At 35.7% G+C, this 25458-nt stretch overlaps 1 protein-coding gene across 1 annotated transcript; it reads left to right on the top strand.

The window, feature by feature from the left end:
- Window positions 1-181: 181 nt before the first annotated feature.
- Window positions 182-23263, top strand: Tyw5 (tRNA-yW synthesizing protein 5). Its single transcript, XM_069995749.1, has 8 exons — window positions 182-290; window positions 6370-6524; window positions 10920-10989; window positions 13953-13997; window positions 14971-15108; window positions 17061-17148; window positions 17812-17928; window positions 21494-23263. Exons 1-8 carry the CDS (start codon window positions 213-215, stop codon window positions 21748-21750), a joined length of 948 nt encoding a protein of 315 aa, XP_069851850.1. The 5' UTR covers window positions 182-212; the 3' UTR covers window positions 21751-23263.
- Window positions 23264-25458: the final 2195 nt, after the last annotated feature.

The raw sequence follows: 25458 nt of genomic DNA, 5'->3' as shown, positions 1-25458 counted from the left end.
GAGCCGGCCCATCCCGGCTCAGCAGCGAGAGGCCCGAGTAGAGGCCCTGGGCTTCCCCGCCTCGCCCTCGGACCCAGCTGCCCTCGGAACGGTCACGGGTCTCGCGGACCTTTTCTTCCCCGGGTCGTGTTTCCGAGCGGAGCGGTCGCCGACGAACGCGCAGGCGCCAAAGGTCCCGAGGCCTTCCGGGGACGCCCCCCGGGAGCGCGAGCATGGCGGGCGAGCGCCGCCCCGTGCCCCGGCTGCCGGGCGTTTCGCGGGAGCGGTTCCTGCAGCACCTCTATCCACAGGTGAGGACCTCGAGGCGGGAGGACCCTGCCCGCGCCGCCCCAGGCTGGGAAGCGGGCGGGGAGACCCCGCGGGAGGGGACGGACTGGCAGGTCCGTGCTCCCGGGCAGGCCGCTGGGTGACGCGCGGGGCCCGTGGGCCCACGCCCATCGCTCCTGAAAGCAGCCCTGCGGGAAACTCGGTTCGGAGCCCCGCGGGTCCCTCCGTCCACCGGCGTGGAAATCTCCCTCAAAACGTCCTTGGTCCTGGGTTCTAACCTTGTCTGTAGTTCAGACTTCAGAATCTCTTAGTTTTGAGTTTGGGTTTTGGTTTTAAATAAGAAAACTTCTGGTAGCATAAAGGAGAAGTTTTTTTTTTTTTTTTTTTTTAAGTACTTCAGAAAAAAAAAAAGTAGCAAGCATTTAAAGGAAAAAAAAAATCCCGAAGGTGAAAGTAAGCCTGTGGCTGGACAAAACTGATGGACGAAAAACAAGCAAGCAGACTACAACAAAAAAAAAAAATAATTTTCTTCGTTGATGTACACATCTATAAGAGTAATCTGAGGATTTCAAGTCAGGGATGAACTGTTTTTTCCCCTGGAGACCATTCAAAGCTTCGTTTATTTTTCAGAACTAGTCCTCTATGGGTTGCTCTTCCTCAAACCCCATCTCAGGAATGATAGGGATGCAGTATCCGTACTGACAGGGCAGTGTTGTGAAGACTGAATCCTACATTTGCAAGTGTTTTGTAAGATGCACAGCAAGTTAGCCTTCTCTGTCCAGACATAATATATGTGGAAGCATTGCTAAGTTTCATAAAGTATAAAATTCCTATGACTTTTTGTGCTTATAATAAGACTAAAAATTGTAACGAAATGGAGAAAGGAAAAAGAATACCTGTTTAGTTTTTTAACATGTTCTAAAAACTCTTACCATTAACTTGAGGCATGATAAATGTGCACAAATAAAAAGTAGCAAGTCTGACAGGCACTGATACCTGTGTTTTAATGGTATTCAGGTGTCTGAAGGATATAAAAGAAATGATTAATGCCTTAGGTGTATCTTTGGAGAAAGCATAAAGACAGAAGCAGAACTTTTTACTTAATCTTCTTTTGTTCTAATATTTTATATGTATATTTTATTTTCATAGTAAAATATTTTTTATTTTTCCCCCCTTTGGTACCAGTACTAGGGCTTGAACTCAGGACCTTGTGCTCTTACTTGGCTTTTTTTTTCTGCTCCTACAAAGATTTTATTTATAAAATAACACTTGATTATAAGCTGTACACCACATACCAGGCTCAGAAAATTTGGTTTTCTATGAGTTACCGTTAAAAAAAAAACCCTCCACACAGCTTTTTGAGAGAAACTTGAAAAAGTGCAAATGAAAATTACAACCTTGTAAGCAAATACCATTCAGACTCATCTCTTACTTGGCTTTTTTAAGGTTGGTGCTCTACCACACCGTGAGCTAAACTCCACTTCCTATAACAGGTTCACACCTGTAATCTAGTTTGGAGGCTAAGATATGAGGATTGTCATTAGAAGTCAATGAACCTTATCTCCAGCCACTAGAAAAAGCTGGAAGTGGCTCTGTGGCTTAAGTGATACAAGGCCCAGGCCCAAAGTTCAAGCTTAAGACTAGCCAAAAACAAAAATAGAAAGTCCAACAATGACACTCACTCTATATAGTTTTTTTTTTTCAGGATGGAAAATGAGTATATATGAACATGACATTTCAAAAATCACTGAGTCAAAAATATTTTTAATATATTCTTGAATAGTTCTAGCTTTACACCAAAATTGAACAGATGGTACAGAGATTTCTCATATGCTTCCTGCCCTCACAGTATGTAATATCCATTATGTTTCTCATAAGAGCCTACATTGACAAAATTTTTACTCAAAGTCCATAGTCTAAAGTTCACTCTTGGTGTTGTGCATTCGCTGTGGTTTTAGGAAGTTCACTGCACATAGACACTGTACTGTAGTAGTTTCACTGCTTTAACGGTGCTAACTAGTCATTCAGAAAACAATAAATATACCATGTACAGCAATGAACAAGTATATCCCAAATGTAAGAAAAAGAAATCACACAAGTATTAGAACAGTAAATTCCTCTAGGTCTGTTGGAAACCTTTTCTGTGACTTCAACTTCAGATATAGTAAAAAGTTAGTCTAAGGGATAGTAGAAGAAAAACAAAGGAGGGGGTAACAATGCTCAACCCCTCTGTACAGCATCATTACAATAAAAAAAAGTTGCAGTCTGACTACATGAAAATTTTGCATGACAAGCACTGTAAATAAAGTTGAAATAACATATGGAAAGAAAGTATTTGCAACATAGATCTCATAAAGGATTGTAAAAAGACCTTGTCTTACAAAGAACTTTTAAAAGGAGGGGAGGGGGGTGGGGGAAAGGCCAAAACTGAGCATTAATTGAAAAACAAAACAAAAAACTATTAAGATAGTCTTTAGCCATTTGAAAGGATAGTCAACTTTAGGAAAAACTAAAGTTACACAATACTAGTTCTTACCTCACATATTGGCAAAAATTAAGAAATTTTGAAGATAAGCTATTGGTGAAGCTATGAAGAAACTGCTGTTCTCACATTTTATGCCAAGTGATTTAAACCTTTATACAAATATTAATAAAACTACATGTATTTAGTTTACCACTCAGCAAATTCTCATTTCAGAATTATTCCTGAAAGCATTTTTCCAAAAATGTTGAACTTAAAATTATTGAAATAACCTGAAAGACTACATAGGAGAGTGATTGAATACATTATTGCCTACTTATACTGTACTATAGTCAACAGTTACAAAAAAGAAGAAAGGAGATATCTGAACTGATAGCCGTTATTTTGAAAGCATATTTTTGTATTTTACAAAAAGCAAATCATAGAAGAAAATAAAGCAAACCACTTTTTACATAAAAGGGTGGGATAAGAAAATATCTTTTTGAGGACATAGCAGGCAAGAAACAGAAGTGATAATTAAGAAATTTATAACATTGGTTATTTCTATGCCTGAATAAATAATAATAATCAGTAAGCATATGAAAATTTAAAATAACAAAACCTTAAATTAGAAAACAAAAAGGAACAAATGAACCTATCCAGAGGAGGGGGAGAAGCAACGGAAGACACTTTTTTAACATAGTACTTTGCTTGTATATCCTGAACTAGCTGGATACTGGTAGCTTATGTCAGTAATCCTGCTGCTCAGGACGCCTAGATCTGAGGATTGTTGTTTGAAGCCACTATCCCAGGCAGTAAAACCTGTAACACTTTTACCTCCAATTAACTATCAAAAAACCCAGAAGGGTAGCTGTGGCTTAAGTGGTAGAGTGTTAGCCTTTATCACAAAAACTTCAGGGATAGCACCTAGGCCAAAAATTCAAGCCCCAGGACTGGCACCAAAAAGTATGGGGATGGTGGACTGCAAACTAGATAGTGGAGGAGTTGGTGTGTGTGTGTGTGTGTGTGTGTGTGTGTGTGTGTGTGTGTGTGTGTGTGTGTGTGTGTGTGTGTGTGTGTGTGTGTGTGTGTGTGTGTGTGTGTGTGTGTGTGTGTGTGTGTGTGTGTGTGTGTGTGTGTGTGTGTGTGTAGATAGTGGAGGAGTTGGTGTGTGTGTGTGTGTGTGTGTACCAAAAAAAAAGTGGGGATGGTGGACTGCAAACAGACTGAATACTAGATAGTGGAGGAGTTGGTGTGTGTGTGTGTGTGTACACTAGATAGTGGAGGAGTTGGGGTGTGTGTGTGTGTACACTAGATAGTGGAGGAGTTGGTGTGTGTGTGTGTGTGTGTGTGTGTGTGTGTGTGTGTGTGTGTATTGGTTGAAGTCAGGGCCTAAGCGTGTGTGTGTGTATTGGTTGAAGTCAGGGCCTAAGCACTGTCCCTGAATTTTTTTGTCCCTGAATTTTTTTGCTCATTGCTAGCACTTTTACCACTTGAATCACAGCCCCACGATTCCTTTTTTCTGGTTAGAGATAAGAATTCTTTCCTGGTCTGGCTTCAAACTACATTGTCCAAACTTAGCTTCCCAAATAGCTAGGATATAATCCTGGTTAGCAGTTGCTTTTTACAATGGCATGATCTAAAAATTCTGAAAATACTTTATTATATTCTTGGGCTTTTCAGATGATTAAATATTGAGGATAATGGGAATTAGGTTCCTCACTGTTGAAAAAATTTATGTATAATAATAAAGAGTAAACATTGAAATATGTGCGATTCATGCATTAAGTGTATGTGTGTATGCATACATGGCTGTGTGTTTTGTTTATTTAAGATTGTGTACACACATGAATTTCTTAGATCTGACTGCTGAATAAGTAGAAGTAATGATATTCAGTTACACATTCCCCATTTAGAAGAAACGAGCTACTTAAAGAGATGGCTGTTTGCAGGACTGAGCACAGAATGTACAAAAGAATACTGGATTGTTTTATTTCACTGTAAAGTAAAGTGTTCAGGTTAAAAAGTCCAAAGGTTCAACCAGCCTAATGCAGCCTGGCTAAATCTGAGATAATTAGAACATTACTAAGGATAAACATGGTGGTATACATCTGTAAGCCTAGAACTAAGGAGAAAGGAATGAAAGGCCTGGGGGTTGGAGACTAGCTTGGGCTATGGAATAAGTCTTAAACAAAATCCTTAGATTTAATAATCTAAGAATAAAATTAATGAATGGAGATATCAGAGCTTACCTTTTAACATTATGGTGTCAAGTAATAAATGTAGAAGACATGATGGAGTTGAAAAAAAATCACTGTATTTTGTATTCATTGTATCACTGTTAATTTCAGATCAAAATTATCATAGTTAACATCTCAGATGGTAGAGTATAATACCAGTTGCCACCTGAAATACTCCAGGATGATCACAACATTCTTTCTGTAATACATTCCTTCTGCAAAATGAATAACCTGAATCTAAACATGAAGAAACTTCTGATGAACTTAATTTGAAGAGCACTGAACAAAATAACTGACCTGTGGGCTTCAAAATTGTCAGGTCATTGACTTACAGAATTGTAACCTCTTTTTGCAACTACATTTTCTTTTTTTTTTAATGGTAGATATTGGAGACAAAGATGGGGGTGGGGGGACTTAAAGAGACATGGGCTGGGCGCTGGTGGTTCACACCTGTAATCCTAGCTACTCAAGAGGTTGTTGGGATCTGAGGATCATGGTTCGAAGCCAGCCTGGACAAAAAAGTCCCCTTGAGACTCTTATCTCCAATAAACTACTCAAAAAAGCTGGAAGTGACTCTGTGGCTCAAGTGGTATAGTGCTACCCTTGAGCAGCACAAAGAAGCCAGGGACAGTGCTCAGGCCCTGAGTTCAGGATGGGGGTGAGGGAGGGAAGGAAAAAGGGAAGGAGGGAGGGACGGAGCAGGGAGAGAGGAATGAGGAGAAAGAGACGCACACATGGCAAATGAACACATTGTAGCCTCTCAGGATGAACTCTAGACCAGGAGAACAAGTAACTAAAGAAAATTATTGGGATAATTAAATCTGAAGGGGACTATAGATTGCATAATAGTATTAACTCAATGTGAAACATAATTTTGATAATTACTCCATGGTTATGGAAGAGAATGTCTGTTTTCTGAAGGTGCATTCAAGTCTTTAGAGACAAAGGAGCATGATGTTGGCAATATTTCCCTCTCTGAAAATTGTATGAGAGCAAATGATAAAGCAAATAGGATAAAATACTATTCCAATTTGGCTTAGGTAATCCACTGTCCATTTGCAACTTTTTTAGAAGTCTGGAATAGTATCAAAACTATTTTGTAACCATAAGAAGTTACAAAAATGTTTGACTTAGAAAATTTTTTTTTAATTGTTAAGATGAAAATAACTTTAATATTTGGATTTCTCTTGTGTATTGATGTTCCTGTTCTTATTTTCTGTCTTAAAATTTTGTATAAGCATATTACATGGATCCTCTTCCCACTTAAGTCAAAAGTGTTGAGTTTGAACATCTTGGTATCAAGAATCAAAACTTACCCCCGTTACCAAATACAACTCCCAATGTAGTATTGGTTTTCACACATACATACTCACACAATTTGTTATTATTTTTTCCTTGCAGAGAAAACCACTTGTGTTAGAAGGAATTGATTTGGGGTCATGCACAAGCAAATGGACAGTGGATTACCTAAGCCAAGTTGGAGGGACGAAAGAAGTAAAAATTCATGTTTCTACAGTTGCACAGATGGACTTCATTAGTAAGAACTTTGTATATAGGTATCTTCTGAGGTTTACTTTTCGGGATGCAAATAACTTTTTAAACTTTAAAAATATTTTTACATTATTATGCAAAGACCATATGGCATTTTAACTTTTGGCTAGTTTATGTAATCATGCTTACTTCTTTTTGAGAGTAGCTTTTAAAAGACAAGAATTCTGAGTTTACATAATTGTACAAAGACATTTCCAAAAAAATATTTTTATGCCTAATATCTTTGGAGCCATGAAAGAGAACTTCAATAACTAGAGGTTGATCTGAGATTGGTTGTGTTGTATTCATTCAGTGCTGAATTAATTTATCCTATCCCATTAGTAACTTACCTGGAATAGAATACTTTCTAATAGTCTCTTGTTTTATATATCTTCCCTTTCTAGAAATATAGGTACAGCTTTTTAAGACTTAATTGTGCTTAATTTTCTCTTTTGTTTAACTAATATTGAATATCTTTAATTTCTCTCATAGTTGCTATTTTATATTGTGGTGTCACATAAAAATGTATAAGAAGTAGTAAAAAAACTGCTAAATTTCTAAACTTGAAAACACTAACTTGATGTTGCAGATTTCTTATGCTATTTATTCCCATGAGATTCACTAAAAATGTTAAATTGAAAAATAACTTCCAAGTTTTGAGCCCATGCAGTTTCCAACAAATTAAATCTATTGAGAAACCATGTAGTTAACCAGAGGCTTTAGTTTAGAGATGAGCTAAACAGAGTTTCCAGTGTCCTGGGCTGTTCCTTTCTCATTAGAATTCCCCAAGTTTCTGTAGCAGCTGCCAAAGCACTCCTCAGTTTCAGTGCTCTGAATACTTATATTATAGTTTGGGTTTTTAATAGGTCATGAATTAAATCTAATTGCTGTAGGGTTTTCCAAGTGTATGAACTTTTCACTTCTCATTACATCAAAAAAGTGGAAGAAAGTGTTGGAGTGATGAGTGTTTTCAACCTATAATTAATGATGTTTATTTTCCAGTATCTAGTGCCATAATAAAATTTCATCTTGAATTGCCTTGGTGTTTTCTCATGCCTTTTAAGCTTTTCAAACATATATTGTGTTACAGATCTATGCTGGCTCCCTTAAAACCTTTCACTGGTGCTACTAGAAAGCTGAAAAATTACTGCTTTAGAAAACAATAGGTTTAATTCTTTATAGCATTTAGTAAGCCATAGGAAAGGGAGGAGATCATTAAACCAGCGATACTAGAAACAAATTCTGCAGACACATCCACTGTTAAATCAGTTCAGCGTGAGGCTCCTTTCTTTTTCAATAAGACATCTGAAGAGGGGTGCATTAAAAAGTCTCATGCCTGTAATCCTAACTACTCAAAGGCTGACATCCCATTTGAAGCCAGCCCAGGCAGGAAAGCCTGTGAGACTCTTTTATCTCCAATTAACCACCAGAAAACCAGAAGTGGCTTTGTGGCTACAAGGTGGTAGAGTGCTAGCCTTAAACACAGAAGCTCGGGGAACAGCATCCATGCTCTGAGTTAAAGCCCCATGACCCACAAAGTTTTAACTTTCATGTTTTTCTTGTTAGCTCTGGATACCTCAACAAAAGAATTGGGTGGTGAAAGAATGCTGTTAGTATCTTCTAGTCATATGATTCATAGCATAAAACTAGTAAACATAAGCTTTACTTGCTTTAACCTATTGCATCATGAAATTCTGCCATCATCTTCCTCTTGTTTATAACACTGTCATCAATCCTGATCTGGATTTTATAAAGAAGTGATTCCAAAATGGGAAGCTGGGCACTGAAAGGTTTTTTTTTTTTTTTTTTATGTTCTTCTAATGTTGATGATTGCCTGCATGCTGCTGAGGATACATTATCGTTGTTACTAAGCACAGCATCTATCCTTCTTGAACACTTACAGTGTATCAGGCACTGTGCCAAACATTCTATTTCTAATTTTAAACACAAGACAATCTGTGACGTAGCTTTATGATATCATAGATGAGTAAGCAAAGGTTTAAAAATATTAAGTCATATACCCAAAGATGTAATTTAAAGTGATAGAACTCAGAATGTATACTCAAATTTGCCTGACTACAGAGTCCATGATAACCTATAACCTCCTTTCAGTACTGACTCCTTTGATCTATGCTAACCCAGTCACATAGTACTTTAATAGAGGGTACATGGGTAGATAAAATCTTTAAGCCAAAAAACTTCCCAGCTTATATTCTTTATTTCCTGCCCTCCATGGGGACTAGTGATTCGTAGAAGCTATGATGGTACTACTACTTACGGGAAGATTTCTGGCAACATCGCAATTCTGCTTCTTTGGCCTGCTCTACTTTATTTGTTTGTGCAGCCTTAATATTCTGCCCTGTTTTCTGCAAAGGTTTTGGGACACTTCTCCCTACTAAGATAAACCTGTTACACCAATTATACATGTAGTTCTGGGCCATATATAAGGCTTCCTTCTGGCCCAAACTCTTCAAAGATTCTTTGGTAGGAAAGAAGGTTGGGTACATAGTGATGCCTGAGAAGGAAAATATTGAGTAGGATGATGTTAAGTAACTTTATTGATGTAATTTGTGAGAAACTAGAGTAGTAAAGTTGGCTCTTTGCATTGGTGTATATGGATTATAGACTCCACTTTTCTATGCCTGCAGTGTGCTTGCTTTCCCTAATTACCAGCAGTACCTTCTGGTGCCGATGGACATTCACACTCAAGGGCCCACTAGTCCAGAACCTTGATCAGATTCACTTAACTTTTCAGAATACAAGGCAGGAAGTAGTATATGAGCAGGATAGTTTTAGTAGGAGTCTTTGTATAAGCCCAAGAGCCATTTATTGGTTTACCAGTTGATGACTGAGTTGTAAAGGGACAAGATTATGAAGGTGGTTCTGAAATATATGAGAGTTTAGATAAAAAAACATGGTCCCCCAAAATCAATTAATAACCCATGAGCTGGGTGCTTCTGGCTCATGCTTGTAATCCTTGCTACTCAGGAGGTTGAGATCTGAGGGTCACTGTTTGAAGCTAGCCCAGACAGTAAAGTCAGTGAGACTCTTATCTCCAATTAACCACCAGAAAAGTGGAAGTAGCACTGTGGCTCAAAGTGATAGGGCCCTAGCCTTGAGCAAAAAGAACCAAGGGACAGAACCCAGGCCCTGAGTTCAAGCTCCACCACTGACTCCCCTACCCCTGCCAAAAAAATAGTCCAAGGAATATATCACAGTTTGAGTTACATAGCATACATGAAAGCTACATTCTCTGCCTTTTATATTTAGTCCTAATAATCCTCTTGATATTTTTGTAGTATGTTTTTAATTGTAAAAATGCTGGAGAGGGGTTGCAGTTAGATGAGCAAGGTAATGAGTACATTTTCTATTGAGCATTGTTGCCTCCTCCTTTGTTTTCCCCTTGCCATCCCTTCCCTCCCACCTCCACAACTACCTTCCCCGCTCTTGATACTTTTAGGCCACTCATATAACTTCTTGTGCAGACATAGTTCACTAACCAAAAAGGACTTTTACTGTGAACAGTGTTGCCTAGTATCACATTTATCTTTACCCAGTGCCAGGAGAAAGTAAGCCAGTCTCAGGTCATCTCATAGAAGACCATCTGCTTTCCATCTCCCCCGTACAAAGTTCAGTTTTCTAATAAGACAAAAATTACAGATCTTTAATCATATTTGAGGGCAGGTGTGCAGTCAAGGAGCAGAGGAAAAGCTTTGGAGGATATCCTTGTGTTACTGATATGGTGATCTCTTCCATCTCTTCTGAGTCTAGAAAGATGAAAAGATGGGATAAGAACTGTAGAAAATATAACTCTAGAATATGATATAAAGGAAACCTGTTTCCCAAATGGAAATAGGCTTTGAAGCGGAAATTTGACAATAAAAATTGATGACTGCACTTGAATTCTTGAGCTATTTTCAGAAGCCTTAACACAACAAAGGGTACAGTGTTCTGGGATGGTGCCAGAAGGTAGGAATATAGGGCTGGTGGTTGGCTTCATTGGACCACATATGCCTACTTCCTTTCCAGTGTAACAGTAGAGACTCAATTCATCACATGATTTGCTTTATGACACTTGAAAACAGGTAGCAGAGCCTAGAATTTTATGTAATTCCAAAGGTTATCGGATGCCTTAGCAACTTTTTTTCCGTCAGTGACAGGATAGAAGCATATAACATTAATCTAAAATTCTTTAATTTTAAAATTTCACATTTTAAAATTTCACATAATTTAGGTCAAATAGGCATACTATTTAAATGAACTTTAAAAACTGAGAATTCTACATAATATGGTCATAACAAAAGCTATCAGTATTGTAACGCAGATGATACCCCACTGCAATGAGTCTGTATGTATAATGACTATTATTACTAGTTGATCCACAATTACCAAGTCTAACAATTCTTTTATGTTTATTTCAGAACTTTACCTTTTGACAAGTTAGTTCAGAGGGCCGCTGAAGATAAGCATGATGAATTCTTCATTTCGGAGGTAACACTTTAGCTTTTTTGTTATTGTTAGTACTGGGATTTGAACTCTGGGCTTTGTACTTGCTAAGCAGGAGTTCTACCATTTGAGCCATACCCCCAGCCCTTTTTGCTTTAGTTATTTTTCAAATAGGGTCTCACATTTTGTCTAGGCTGGCCTGGATTGTGATCTTCCTATTTACCATTCCTGTGTCGGTGGTATTATAACACATATCTCCATGCTTAGTGTTTTATTGGTTGGAATGGAGTCTTGTGTACTTTTTTTCTTGGGCTGACTTTAAACTGATCCTTCCAGTTCAGTCTCTCGAGTAGCTAGGATTATAGGCATGAGCCATCACATCTAGCTGCTTTTACATTTTTCCAGAAAGCATTAATATCTATATTATAAGTGGATTTTCTTATAAAAAATCTTTGCATATTCAAGAATTAGTCTGTGATAGCCATTCTTAAGATTTGGTTTGATATATAGAATCTAGCTCTACTATTTACTAGCTCTCACACTTTGGCCATATTGGAGACAATATGAATTGGAGACAATAATAGTATATCATATGGGTTTTGTGAGCATTAACTGCATTAAATTTGTAAAATATGCATAAAATTTGTAAAATATGCATAAAATTTGTAAAATACTTAGCAGTGTTTCTGACACATAGAAACATTAAGTGTTATTAATGCTACTTCTTTTGTTCAATATGCCAAAATTAAATACTAATGGAAATTTTCATTCTTTAATCTTTTTCTATATTTTATTGTTAGCTGTTAATTTTTGAGTATTTGCTGTAATATTGATTCAAGATTGAATTACAAGAATTTTTATATTATAGTCCAGCTTTAAACAATTCAGTTTAAGCATATAGAGATATGGCATTGAAGTTTACTTACGTCTTTTTTCAGATTCACTGTGTTATTTCAAAACCATATTTCAAACTAAACTAAAGCCTGGAATGAAGCATTATCTGTACTTGAGCCAGCCGTGCAGATTGGTCAGCCAGTGGTTATACTTGATTACTACCAAGAACCTTACAAACTTTGGGGGTCTGCAGTGTAATTTCTTTTAAAACGGATTCTAATGAGGTTTACCTGAGAACTGTTCTTTTAACCTCCATAGCCATGCTTTGAACATCTATGTAGTTGACTTTAGGAACTTTCCTCTTTGAGGGTAATGAGTGGCAGAGAGTAGAAAAGAAGACCTAGCTCAATGATACAGCACTTTTGTATAGCATGTGCAAGGACTTGGGTTTGAGCCCCACCACCACCAAAAATTTAAAATTAGAAAGCAGCTGGCTCATGTCTGTAATCCTAGCTACCCAGAAGGCAGAGGTTTGAGAGTTGTGGTTCGAAGCCAACCCAGGCAAGAAAGTCTGTGAGACTCTTTATCTCTAGTTAACCACCAAAAAGCCAGAAGTGGAGTTGTGGTTCAAGTGGTAGACTGTTAGCCTAGGGTAAAAAAGCTCAAGGAGCTGAACCCAGGCCCTGAGTTCAAGCCTCAGGACAGGCACTAAATAAATAAATAAATAGTTGGGACAGACTCTAAATAAACAAGCAAGCAAGTAGACATGCCAATAATCCCAGCATTTGAAAACCTAGGTAGGAGGTTCTAGTCTAGCTTGGGCTGCATAATGAGACCTTGTCTCAAAAAACGAAATAGACCAAAAAGAACAAAGGGAAAAAAAAGAAATATAGGCTGGATATAGGATTAAACCTAAAAATTTTACAAATATGCAGATAAGATATACATGGATTGTCACTGCAGTCATCTGGAAATGTATATCTGGGAGTATTGCCTGTATAAGAAGGGAGCAGGAAGCAGAATTATGCAGGGGAATCCATGAGACGCAGGTGCACATCTGACAGTCCTTTCAGCTCACTGTGGATCTCTGAGTAGACTCAGTAGAGTAGTTCTCCTTGGGTGGCAATGGCTATGCCCTTTTCACTATTTGGTTGGACTTTTCTTGGTTCAAATGCTAAGGTGAACTCAAAGTGAACAGTGAACAACTTGCAGCCCCAAGTTAATCACACACTTCAATTAAGCAGTGGGTCCATTCATGAAAGGGAATCTGAGCAGTTCATCTCTATCTGCTACAAAGCCGTGATTTTTTAAATCCTGAAACATTAAAGCTGACAGTATACTATCAGGGACTATTTTTAGCAAGGAGTAAACTCGCAGAATCTACATGAAAAAAGAGTTGAGAGTTCAATACAGTTTATGATAACAGAATTATGTTTTAAGGTAAAACACTTTGCAGTTTAAGACAGTCCATACTGGTTTCAAAGAGGCAGAATTCTGTCTTTGATATGCCAGTTCTCTAATTCTCAAGCACATTCAGCAACAGTGGGTGCTTTTGAGTTTTGCAGTGCTAGAAACCAGTTCTCTTGTTAGCTACTCAGTCACGTACACATGATACTTTTTAAGAGTGTTTATTTTAATTTTACTGACTTGAAATGATATATTTCTAATTCATACATGAGCTGACTTTTATGGATTTGGCTTGAGAATTATCTTGTTGAGGATAGGCTGACCTGATAAAATACAGTGTTCTAAAGTTATTTTAAAAATTGTTAAAAACTGTATCTTTTTTTATACCTAAGAAGTATATTGTTGACCAAAAGGAGTCATTTTATTAAGTGTTAAGACATTGTTAAAAGTGACTCAATAATTTGGACTATAAGGCTAAATTAATCATCATGGCTTTCGATGTAGGTATGTGTGTTTTTGCCTTTAGAATTTATTTTCCTTAATGTTTTGTGGAACAAGTCTACAGTAGGCAACATTTAGAGACATTTCTTCTCATGGCCACCAGAGAGCATTAGTAGAAAGGACAAAATAACTGTACTAGTTAGAAAAGGACTTTTAGTAGATCAGATTTAAGATTTTATTTCTTCTTTCTTAATATTTTTTAAATGGATTTTTTAACATTCACTTAAATGTTATTTAAATAATGCTAATGTTATTTTTCTTTTAAGGATGAGAAATACTATTTACGGTCACTTGGAGAAGATCCTAGAAAGGTAAGAATGTGTACTTAAAACAAGAAGTTAAAAACTAAATGAGTATACTTACAATGTAATGTTTTATACTTACTGACTGGTACCTCACCTGTTTCCTCCTCTCCTTTTCTTAATAAGAAGTGAGATTATTGAAAAGTAAGTACTTAGTCTCATAAAGGACTATAGAGTCTTGGTGTTTAAGTCATTTAATTTGTATATAATTATAAATCCCATATATATACATATATATATAATCCCACATATCATTAATAATATTTGTAATATAATACATAAGAAATCCCATATATATGTATTATATAACATATATAGTAGGATATATATATGTAATATACATTTAGATGTTCATTCATATAATAATATTCCAAAACAATAAATGATGCTAGGTTCTGGGCTCACACCTGTAATCCTAGCTACTCAGAAGGCTGAAATCTGAGGATCACCATTCAAAGTCAGCCCAGGCAGGAAAGTCCGTGAGACTCTTACCTCCAATAAATGCCAAAAAAGCCAAAAGTAGAGCTGTGGCTCAAGTAGTAGAGTATTAGCCTTGAGCAGAAGCAGCTCAAGGGCAGTGCCCAGTGCCAGAGTTCAAGCCCCAGGACAGGCACCCCACAAAAAAAAAAAAAATTAAAAAAGAAAAAATCCTAAACCATTCACTATCTAAGCTTTAGAGTAGTTGACAATTGTTTTAATCTTGCTTAAAGTAGGGAAAAACTTTCTGTTAATGAAGTGTATTGAGATTATCAGTGTTACTGTTGCCTCTGATTTTTGTCTATTCCTTTATTGGAAAGATCTGTGTTCCTAGGTGGTCACAGAATATCTTAAAGTACTCAACAAATATTGCCCTTTCTTCCTTAATATTATGTAGTCTGGCAGCCATAGGTAGAGTAAGCATTATGCTAATATTGTATATATTGAAATTCTTTTTGCATCTTATGTTTTATCTAATTATTTATTTTTATATCTGTTCAAATAGGATGTTGCAGATATCCGGAAGCAGTTTCCTTCATTAGAAGGAGATATTAAGTTTCCAAAATTCTTCAGAGAGGAACAGTTCTTTTCCAGCGTTTTTCGAATTAGTTCACCTGGATTACAACTTTGGACTCACTATGATGTAGGCTACATAAATGAGAACTCTGAATCTTCTGTAGATCCTTAGTGTTTGTGGATTTAACATTCATGGTTTCAATTTAATAAGCTGCTTTGAAACTCTTTTATATGTAGTTTGTTTAAACACAGTTTTAAAAAACACTGAATAAAGCAGCAATAGGCAAGTGAATTATTTGGCTAATGGCAAAGCCTACTTCATTTCTCACATTTACATTCCTCTGTAATCTTGTTCTTGATTTATCATCATATGAATTTTATGAAGTGGTTGTTTCTGGCTTATGATAAATAGCTACAGAAGGAAGAGGGAAATTTATATTGAGTGTTTGCTTATGATAAAAGCATGTGTAAGTGATACATAGGACTCTGGCCACCCTCAGTTATGTTGCTTAGGAGAAAGGCAGAAGCATATGGAAAACTATTTCCAATTTGAAAAATTTGAGGATATTTGGCAGTCTTGCAAACATCAAATTCTACTGTCTTTGTAGAGCAGCAGGATGTGTAGAATTACCATCTTGATTATGGGTTATATTAGCTTAAATATATGTAGATGTAAATATTATTGTGTATAGGTTAGTGTTGAGAGATAAATAGGAAGCTAAATAATTTTAACAGATTTTCAAAGATAAAATGTTTTTTCAAAATTGTAATATTTGTTCTTTTGAGACAAGTTCTTACTGTGTAGCCCAGACTGGCCTGGAACTTGTCATCCTCCTGCTTCAGCTTTCTAAGTGCTGGGATTAAAAGGTGTGCTGACACCTCCCACAGTAAAAGTAATTTTTTAACATTCTGAATCACACTCTTGGTTTTTATATATGTTGTATGTATTTATTTTATAATTTATTTAAAGACCTGAGGAGGATTTTATTATTACAGTAGTTCTATAATTAAATAAGAGAGGCATTTTGCTTTTTTAGGTTTTACATGAATGGTAGGGTGAGGAAATGATGTGGTGATTTGTGTATCATAGGCTATATTTTATGACTGAGTTTTAAAAATTTTAAGTAGTTTCCCTTTTACCTTGAGTTATAATAGAAAATAAGATATAAAGCTTTTCTTTAAAAGGAACACTAGTTGTAGTTATGTAGCTATAGTTTATGTAAGTTTATATAAGTAAAGGTCAGAGCTAACAGTAATTCTCCAGATGTAATGATATATGGATAATCATATCTTGTCCATTGTATATATTAATTCTTTAGCTCAGAGTAATATGGCTTCTCCTTTTAACATTTTTCACAATCTGTACTAAGAACTTGTACCCTTGCATATATAGGAAAAGTTAAGATTAATCTATTACAAATTATATTGTCTGACGATCTTCCTATACAAATAATTTTATAATCGATATCTATAATTAAATTATGATTGGCATAGAATTAAGAATTTAGCAGAGGCTGGACGAATGTTTTTTTTTTTTTACTTATTTTTTTTTTATTGTAAAGATACTATACAGAGGGTTACAGTTACTGGACGAATGTTTTCAGTCTGTTGTCTAGAGTTGGTCTTGTGTTTTTAGATAGTCACATCTAAATATGTAAGTATGTATTAATGAAGAACCTCAAGAAACCTTAGCTGTCCTTATTTCATTAGGTAGAGCAAAACACTTATAGTTCTTCCCTTTTTAAGGAAGTATTACAAAAATGTCTTTAACAAAGTAATTATTGTTTGTGGACTACAGATGTTTTCATTATTAAATTAGAACATAGCTGGTAATTTTAGGTATTGTTAAGTTTTATAAAAGAATAAGTTTTATAAAAGAATAAGTTGAGCACAGTGGTACATATTTATAATCCCAGGTACTCAGAAGGCTGAGATAAAAGTTCGAGTTCAAGGCCAATGTCAGAAACATAGTGAGATGATGTCTTTAAAATGGGAAAGGGTTACAGTTAACTAGAGTATTATTGGTTGTTAATCTGTATTTTAGATACTGCTTACTCATATACTTTTATTGGTCTTTAGGTAATGGATAACTTCTTAATACAAGTGACAGGGAAAAAACGTGTTGTATTATTCAGTCCTCGAGATGCCCAATATTTATATTTGTCAGGTATGCCTTTTTAAAGTTTCTTTCTAAATCCTATTCAGTTATTGATATTATTACTATTATTGGATTTTTTTTTTTCTTGGTGCCAGTCCTGGGCTTGAACTCAAGGCCTGGGCATTGTCCCTAAGCTTTTTTGCTCAAGGCTAACATTCTACCACTTGAGCCACAGCTCCACTTCTGGCATTTTTGGTGGTTTCCAGAGATAAGAATCTCAGGGACCTTCCTCACTTTCCTCAGATCACAGCTTCCTGAGTATCTGGGATGATAGGCATGGACCACCATCACCCAGCTCAGTTACTCCTTTTGATGACTGTTTATTCACATAGGGAGCAACATCTTAGAACACTTTCTCCTGATAAAAAGTGTTTTTCATTGCTGTGTGTGTGTGTCTGTGTGTGTGACTGTGTGACTGTGTGTGTGACTGTGTGTGTGTGTGTATATACGCATATATGTGGACTATGTGGAGAGTGAGATTTTCAGGTTAGTTTAATTATATTACATGGGTGTCAAAGGTCACCCAGAACCTCAGAGTGGGTTATTGAAAACTGTCTTGGATCTCAGGAAAATAACCGTTGTTCTCACAATATGGGTAAATTGAACACAATTTTCAAGTTTATAATTTTTTTAATGCTCAGACTTTTTTTGTGTGTTTTTATAATTCCTTAGGTTCTAAATCTAAAGTATTGAATATAGATAACCCAGACTTGGCTAAATACCCACTGTTTTCCAAGGCTAGAAGGTATGAATGTTCCCTTGAAGCTGGTGATGTGTTATTCATTCCTGGTAAGATTTTTAGACCTCATTTATAAATGAGGCTTCATCTTATAAATGTGTTTATAAAATATGTATTCTATCACTAATCTTTTATGTGATTTTCTTAATACAAAAGTGCTAGATCATTTTTATACATGATAAGATTGTCTTATTTCTCATGAGCAACTTATTACAGTTGTGCCTTATATTAACAGTGATAGTCAATGACAGATCACATAACAGTATCCTCATAAGATTATAATGGAACTGAAAACTTTGTATCACATAAGCCATCATAACATCGCACATTGCTCATAAGCTTGTGATGCTGGCATAGCCAAACTTAGTAGCTGCCAGTCACAAAAGTGCAGGTCATAGAGCTATGCATAGAACATGGTATTTGATAATGACCATAAACTACATAATTTCTTCATCTATTAGAGTAGGTGTTTGTTGTTTTACTTGTACTTATATTTTGTGTACATGTGTTGATGCCAGAGTTTGAAATTTGAGCCTCTGGCTCTTGCTCAGCTTTCTTCATCTTAACTGGTACTCTACCACTTGAGCTATGCCTCCAACTAGAGCATTTTGCTGTTTAATAAGAAATTAGCCGGGCGCTGGTGGCTCACGCCTGTAATCCTAGCTACTCAGGAGGCTGAGATCTGAGGATCGCGGTTCAAAGCCAGCCCGGGCAGGAGAGACTGTGAGACTCCTATCTCCAATAAACCACAAGAAAACCGGAAGTGGCGCTGTAGCTCAAGTGGTAGAGCGCTCGCCTTGAGCTGAAGAGCTGAGGGACAGCGCCCAGGCCCAGAGTTCAAGTCCCACTACCGACCAAAAAAAAAAAAAAAGAAATTAAATCTTACAAACTTTTCTGCCCACGATGGCTTCAAACTGCCATCCTTTAGGGCTTAGTTTCTTGAGTAGCTAAGATTCCAGGCATGAGCCATTGGTATCAGCTGCAAAACAGCCTTGGACAGGTTATCTTGGAAGTATTGTGTATGCTGTTATCATAGCAGATGTCTCTTTGTTTCCCTGAAAACCTTCTAGATGGAAAGCTGGGGAGGAAAGAGCAGTGATACGTAGGCATCCTCACCCTGTGTAGGTATAAGTGTATGTAGGTGTAGGTGAATGTGTGTGTTTCCTAGTTTTTACTAAATGTTTAAAAAGTAAGTTTTAAAAATAGAAAAAAAAGCTTAGAAAAGGGATTTAGAGAAATATATTCATATAGTTACAAAGTGTTTGGAACTAAGTCTTGCAGTGAGTCAAAAAGTTAAAAAAGGGCTGGGAAGGTGGTCAGTGGTAGAGTGCTTGCCTTTCATGCATGAGGCCCTGGGTTTGATTCCTCAGCACCACATAAGCAGAAAAAGCTGGAAGTAGGGCTGTGGCTCAAGTGGTAGAGCACTAGCTATGAGATGAAAAGCTGAGGGACAGCGCCCAGGCTCAGAGGTCAGGCCCTATGACCGACAAAACAGAAAAAAAGAAAAAAAGTTAAAAAAAAAATCTAGAAGTTCATAAAGAAAAAGGTTACAGTAAATGAAGATTGTTATTATTAGGGATTTTTAAGTGAAATTAGTATAGTGTAAATGTACAGTAATTGTAAAGTATGGAAGGTGAGAGTAAAAGGGACAGGAGAGAAGATGGGAAGGAGAAGGAAAGGAAAGAAAAAGAGAGAAGAGACAGGGAAAGAAGAGAGGAAAGGGAAAGGAAAAGGAAAAAGAAGAGACAGGAAAGGGAGAATAATAGTGTATAGTTACTTTGGGGCCTTCATATTACTCACCAGTTCCCATGGTAGGTGCCCTATGCAGTGTATCTTTTCTTTTAGGACTTATTTATTGTACCTTTTCTGTATTGAGATAGGTTTATATAGTTTCCATTGTGCTATAATTATTGTACCTACTATACAAGTTTGCACAATGGAGCCATAGGCTTAGGTATGTTGAGTTTACTTTGTGATAATCCCACAATGACAAAATTGTTATTCCTCAGAATGCATTCCCTATCACTATGCAGTGAATTACTGCTTAATATTAACATTTTAATATTGACATTTTGTACAGATTTTATTAAATATCAGCTGTGATACTGTTGGGTACATTACTTTTTTGTACATAGAATGTTTGGAATTTAAGAAATAAGCAGGTTTGGATGTGTATTAAATGTCCACATCAGTAACCACAGTGATATAATTAACGTCTGTAATTGATACTTTAAAAGTAATTAAAGAGTAAAGGAATACACAAAAATTTCCATTTGTTTAGTTATATTTCCCATAGCTAGTAATCATGAATACCTCTTTTTGGTGATAATTTTAAAGTATTAATAAATAAAAATATGGAGTTCTACTCTGGTTCTATATTATAAATTGAGGAAAAGGAACTATGTGTTTGTTAATCTTTCTATTCCTAAAGGCCTAATAAAAACTTGATAGATTCAATTATTTCTTGTGTTCATTGCAAACAACCACTACTTTGGTCTTCAGTATATTGCTGTTTTATCTATTTAAATTTTTGGATTTTATATATTTTCAACATGGTTAAGGGATACTCAGTAGTTTCATCTTGTATACAGCTTTTTATGAAAAAAGGAAGATAAAACAGGATTTCTAAGAATTTTTATTTCCAAACAAAAGCAAAAGATTAATGTTTCAATTTATCAAAATTGTTAGATTTTATTCTACCTATTAACCTGAACCAGGGGAAAAGAATTCTTAAACAGTGGAGTTAAGATTAAAACTGAAGACTATTTTTGCAAATCAAGATATTTTTAGTCTTTCATTTTCCTCAAGTATTCTTAGAATAAGCTTGTGAAGTTTAAATCTTCCTTTCACAAGATTAAACACTTTTGACATAATTAGTCCTCCATCTGTTATACTGTGGTGTTACCTTAATATTCTTCCATCACTTACATTTTACAAATGTTTATACTCAACTGAAAACAAAGTAAACTTCCTAGTGAAAATAAAAAATAATTAGGTATATGATAAACTTGAAACATTTCCATTACCAAAATGTATGTTGAAGTTTTATATGCTTAATGTTAAGGAGCTGAAAGGAACATAAGATAGATGTGATTCCATTAAAACACAAAACCAAGGGAGCTACAGTGAATGCACACTTACAGTCAGAAAAGCAAATTGCAGCTTGAACAGGAAGTCTTTATAAACAAAAGTACTATGCTGAATCAGAATAGGTCAAACATACTCCTCAAATAATTGAAATGTTCTGTGTACATAAAAAGTATACATTTTTGATGTGGTTTTGACACAGGAAGCATAAACAAGTACATGCCTCAAATGAAAGAACTTCAAAACAAATACAACTTTATTATGTTGTTCAAGTTAAAAGAAAAAATATTACTATTCCTAAAGGTTTTTTAAAGTAAGGATGTATGCTATTGACAGTTTAAATTGGTTGGCAATTCATAAAAGTTAAAATGATTCTGTTAAACGCTGAGAGTGTGCTAAGGAAGGGATCTGGTTAAAGAATTATTTCTTAGATTGGCTATATGCAATTCGTGATATTTCACTGACATTTTAGTTTTTTTTTTCAACTGTAGGTTTTATTTTTAACTTGTTTTTTAAAACTTTCTCCAGCTTTATGGTTCCATAATGTGATTTCTGAAGAGTTTGGAGTGGGAGTGAATGTCTTTTGGAAGCACCTTCCATCTGAATGCTATGATAAAACAGATACCTATGGCAACAAAGACCCTGTTGCAGCATCAAGAGCCGCACAGATCTTGGACAGAGCCTTAAAAACACTGGCTGAATTGCCAGAGGAATACAGGGACTTCTATGCGCGGCAAATGGTCTTACAGATTCAAGACAAAGCCTACAGCAAGAACTTTGAATAAAAAAAAAAAATGAAGTGAATGTGGTGAAATAAACATTTCAGTAAGATTTAGGTGGAATACTGGAAAAATATTAATAAATTTTAAAAATACTCTTAAAAAAGGAAAGAAATCTCAGATTAAGTATAAAGGGAAGGTGTATTGTTTCTACTTGATACAAAATGTCAGAAGTGCTGGGAAGGTGGCTCAGTGGTAGAGGCTTGCCTTGCATGCATGAGGCCCTGGGTTCTGATTCCTCAGCACCACATAAGCAAAAAGAAAAAAGCCGGAAGTGGCGCTGTGGCTCAAATGGTAGAGTGCTAGCCTTGAGCTGAAGAGCTGAGGGACAGCGCCCAGGCCCAGAGTTCAGGCCCACGACCGGACCCAAAAAAAAACAAAAAAAAACCCAACAAAATGTCAGAAGTTTAAATAACATTGTAGTAGAATCACTGTAGCTTTGCAGATGCAAATAATAGAAGTACCACTCAAACAGTTAAGACTCTATATTGAGTCATGTTCCATGAAATCTTCTGTTCAAATAGGTTTCATTATTTCTGATCCAGTGATTCAGTAATGTTACCAAAAACTTTTGTTGTTTACCCTTGCTTGCTTTTCAGCCACAGCACTGGCGTCAGCCTGAGACTGGCTACCCTTGTGGTCATGGGATGGTTGCCAGTAGCAGTTGGGGCCTTGTGCATCTTCATTTACATGCAGCGGAAGAGTCTGGCTGGATTTCAGGGGCCCTGTCAATCTGAAGTTGTCCCAGAATAATCTACCAGACCCTGGGATCTTGGTGCTCTAATGGGCTTGGATTCATATATCCTTGCTCCAGTCTTTGGCAAAGGGTATGAAATAATACGTAGGTCAGTTAGGCCTATCAGAGCTAGGAGAAAGAATCTTCCTTTGATAGAGCCATAGTGTTTAATTTTTAAAATCAAGGTCCTGTTAAGAAAGGAAAAAAGGTAGGAAAAAAAAGGTAGAAACTAAGGATGTTGTCTCCTACATTTGTTGCTGTAATCAAAATCTTTGAGACACTTTAGATTAAGATGCCTAGGTGTCAACTTGTTTGTAGATTTTTTGAATCATTACATTTGGGGTTTGGGTTAGGTACCTAATAAACCCTGCAGGATGTTTTGGTGCATAACCAGGACTAAGAATCACAAGATTGATTGGTTATAGTGTTTAGATGACTTTCTCTGACTTATCCATAGCATGGTTAATCTGATCATGTTTCTTCTTGTCAACCTATGGTAAATCTGTTTTTCTTGTTTGTTTTGAATGTTTGAAGCTCTCTCTGCTAAATTTTCACCTACCTTTTTTTTTTTATAAAAGAAATACTATATGAAAAGCCCTTAAGAGTTCAAACTCCAATACCATTAAAGGAAAAAATGAAATACTGTTTTAAAAGAGATCTTAGTATTGTCTTTGAAGACAACGAACCCCATTGTATATATTATTGTTTTGTGTTACAGTCAGTAAAGACCAAATATATTCACTAAATACAAATATTCCCATCTAAAGTTATATACATTGACTTGGTACATCTGAATTATGGAATAAATAATTTTCTCTACTGAAGATAATCCATTTACTCATGTTCTGTATTTAGAGATGAATTAGTTTCAGGCATAAAAAATAATAAATAAAAAATAATACACAAACAGGAAAAAGCATATAAAACATTCTACCTTTCCTGAGAATCTTAAGAGATGCTTAGTTACTGAGATCAATAGAGGTGGAAAAATCTAATTCTTATAAGAACTTCAGTGATCCTTTTACTTCAGGAAGGAAAAAGACAATACCCTTTTTCTTTGCATAGTGTTTATAGTAAGCTTTAATAAACTTGGTTTTTTTTTCCTTAACCAGTAAGAAAAACAGTGCAAAGTATAAATCTAAAAATCATGTAGAAAACTTGGAAGTAAAACAGAATTGGTCCACCGAAGATTTTCATTTGGCTAGTGGGAATCAAACTAGGTCGTAAGTAAATTAAACAACTTATGAAGCATGTTTTCCTTAAAACACAATTCATATATCACAGGGTTGCTACAAAAAAGTACACGTATATAGTTAAAGGTATACACATAGTTGATGACTGGTGCTAGTAATTCTATTTCATTATATTCCTTTACTAAGATATTTGAGGTAGATTCTCTTGGGATATTCTATTTAGAAAGCTAGACATGAATCTTTTGGGAAGTTTTAAAATTATTTTCCTGGTCATAATTCTTAATTATGTTAAGGTCTATCTTAAGATTAAAATGCTTTAATCTTTTGTTTCTGTGCTAAAGGCAAGCGAATATTACTAACTGCACGTCTCACCGATTCAAAATCTTTTTAATCACTTTTGTTGCTGAAAGAAATCTTCCATAATATAATTAACCCAGATTGAGATGATTGTGATGGAAATTGGATTTACAGTGATGCCTGTATTAGTGATTTACTTTCCCTTCTGAATAGATACAGGAGGGTTTTTCTTTCCTAATATATAGACAAAGATTCAAAATAAAATGAATGAGTACATGGGAATACAAAAACTAGCCAAGAATGAGGAAGAAGTGTATGTACTGGCATAAAACTTGTCCACTGCAATTCCATAAAAAGCTTGAAGCTTATGCACTGCTATTTGCTTAAAATCAAAGTATGCTCTGAAAACTTATTTACATACAGTTTTGTAAGGCTACACAAACCACTGATGGTGTTGCTGATGAGAAGTGTCTGAATCACTAGGTAGGAAGACAAAACTGCAGTTTTGAATTACTTGAATTTTTGGTCATATTATCCTCTTCAATACACTTTAAAAATAGTGTAGTTGTTAGCTTTTCATTTTTAATCTGAGTTTTTTTTTCAGTACCAACATTTACATTAACATTTTTAAACAAATATGGGAAACAGGACTGACCAATCGGAACTATTAAAACATTTGAATATGCATTAACTTTAGAACGTTTTCATTTAGAAAATAAACATTTTTACTTTTCAGTCTGTGATGTGATAGCACTCTTAGGGACCCAGTGAATTCTTAATATCCACTCAACTTATAAATTAAAATTTAAGCTTTCACATAACTGGATAGCTAAAGGTCTGTTTTAAAAATATTTTACATTTTAAAGTATATTAAGGCCTCACACTGGCAGGCAATATGCCACTAGAGCCATGTTTCAGTTCTTCATTGTTAGCTTTTCATGAATATTAACAGTGTTTGTCTTGTTACATGAATACACTGGAGTTCTATTCAATACTTACTTTGATGCAATATCAAAACAAGGGGAAAAAAGTGAACAGCCTTTTGTTTCTGTCATCCTTTTGAAGCGGCTATGTGAACATTTGACAAGAAACTAGTAACTTTCACCTATAAAAGTTGTCAAAAAACAATCTAAGGATCTGACCAGGGTAGAAAAATACAGGAACTTGGCAGGCAGTGTAGAGTTGGAACTGTACTGTAGTGACTACTTTGGATATCTTAAATAAGTGGACACTAAAGTGAGCATCCTAAGTGACTGCCTTTCTTTATTAACTGGTGTGACTGTACCTTTGTAAAAGGGAGCCTGAGTCACCAAGGAGGTCTAGTTATATTTTATCCCTAATGAAGTATAAGTAGAAATTAAAAAATTATATAAAGTGTTTCTTGTTTAAAAGGCTCTTAAATGAAACAGAGTAGCTCTTCTTGACATGTTTTTATAGTAAAGGTTTTCAAAGTTGTTCATTTGAAAGACATGGAAGTTAATGAAAACA

This window comes from Dipodomys merriami, unplaced genomic scaffold (genome assembly GCF_024711535.1).
Source record: "Dipodomys merriami isolate MVZ:Mamm:240054 unplaced genomic scaffold, mDipMer1.0.p SCAF_49, whole genome shotgun sequence".
Classification (NCBI taxonomy): domain Eukaryota; kingdom Metazoa; phylum Chordata; class Mammalia; order Rodentia; family Heteromyidae; genus Dipodomys; species Dipodomys merriami.
Note: the sequence above shows the minus strand (reverse complement) of the source record. Positions and strands in the feature narration are given on the sequence as shown.

What these genes read in the sequence shown, in the direction of transcription:
- Tyw5 (XM_069995749.1), top strand. Translation starts at nt 213, where the DNA reads ATGGCGGGCGAGCGCCGCCCCGTGCCCCGGCTGCCGGGCGTTTCGCGG. An exon ending in TTGGAGAAGATCCTAGAAAG is followed by an intron (nt 13,998 to 14,970) that starts GTAAGAATGTGT and finishes CTGTTCAAATAG; the next exon opens with GATGTTGCAGATATCCGGAA. An exon ending in AACTTTGGACTCACTATGAT is followed by an intron (nt 15,109 to 17,060) that starts GTAGGCTACATA and finishes ATTGGTCTTTAG; the next exon opens with GTAATGGATAACTTCTTAAT.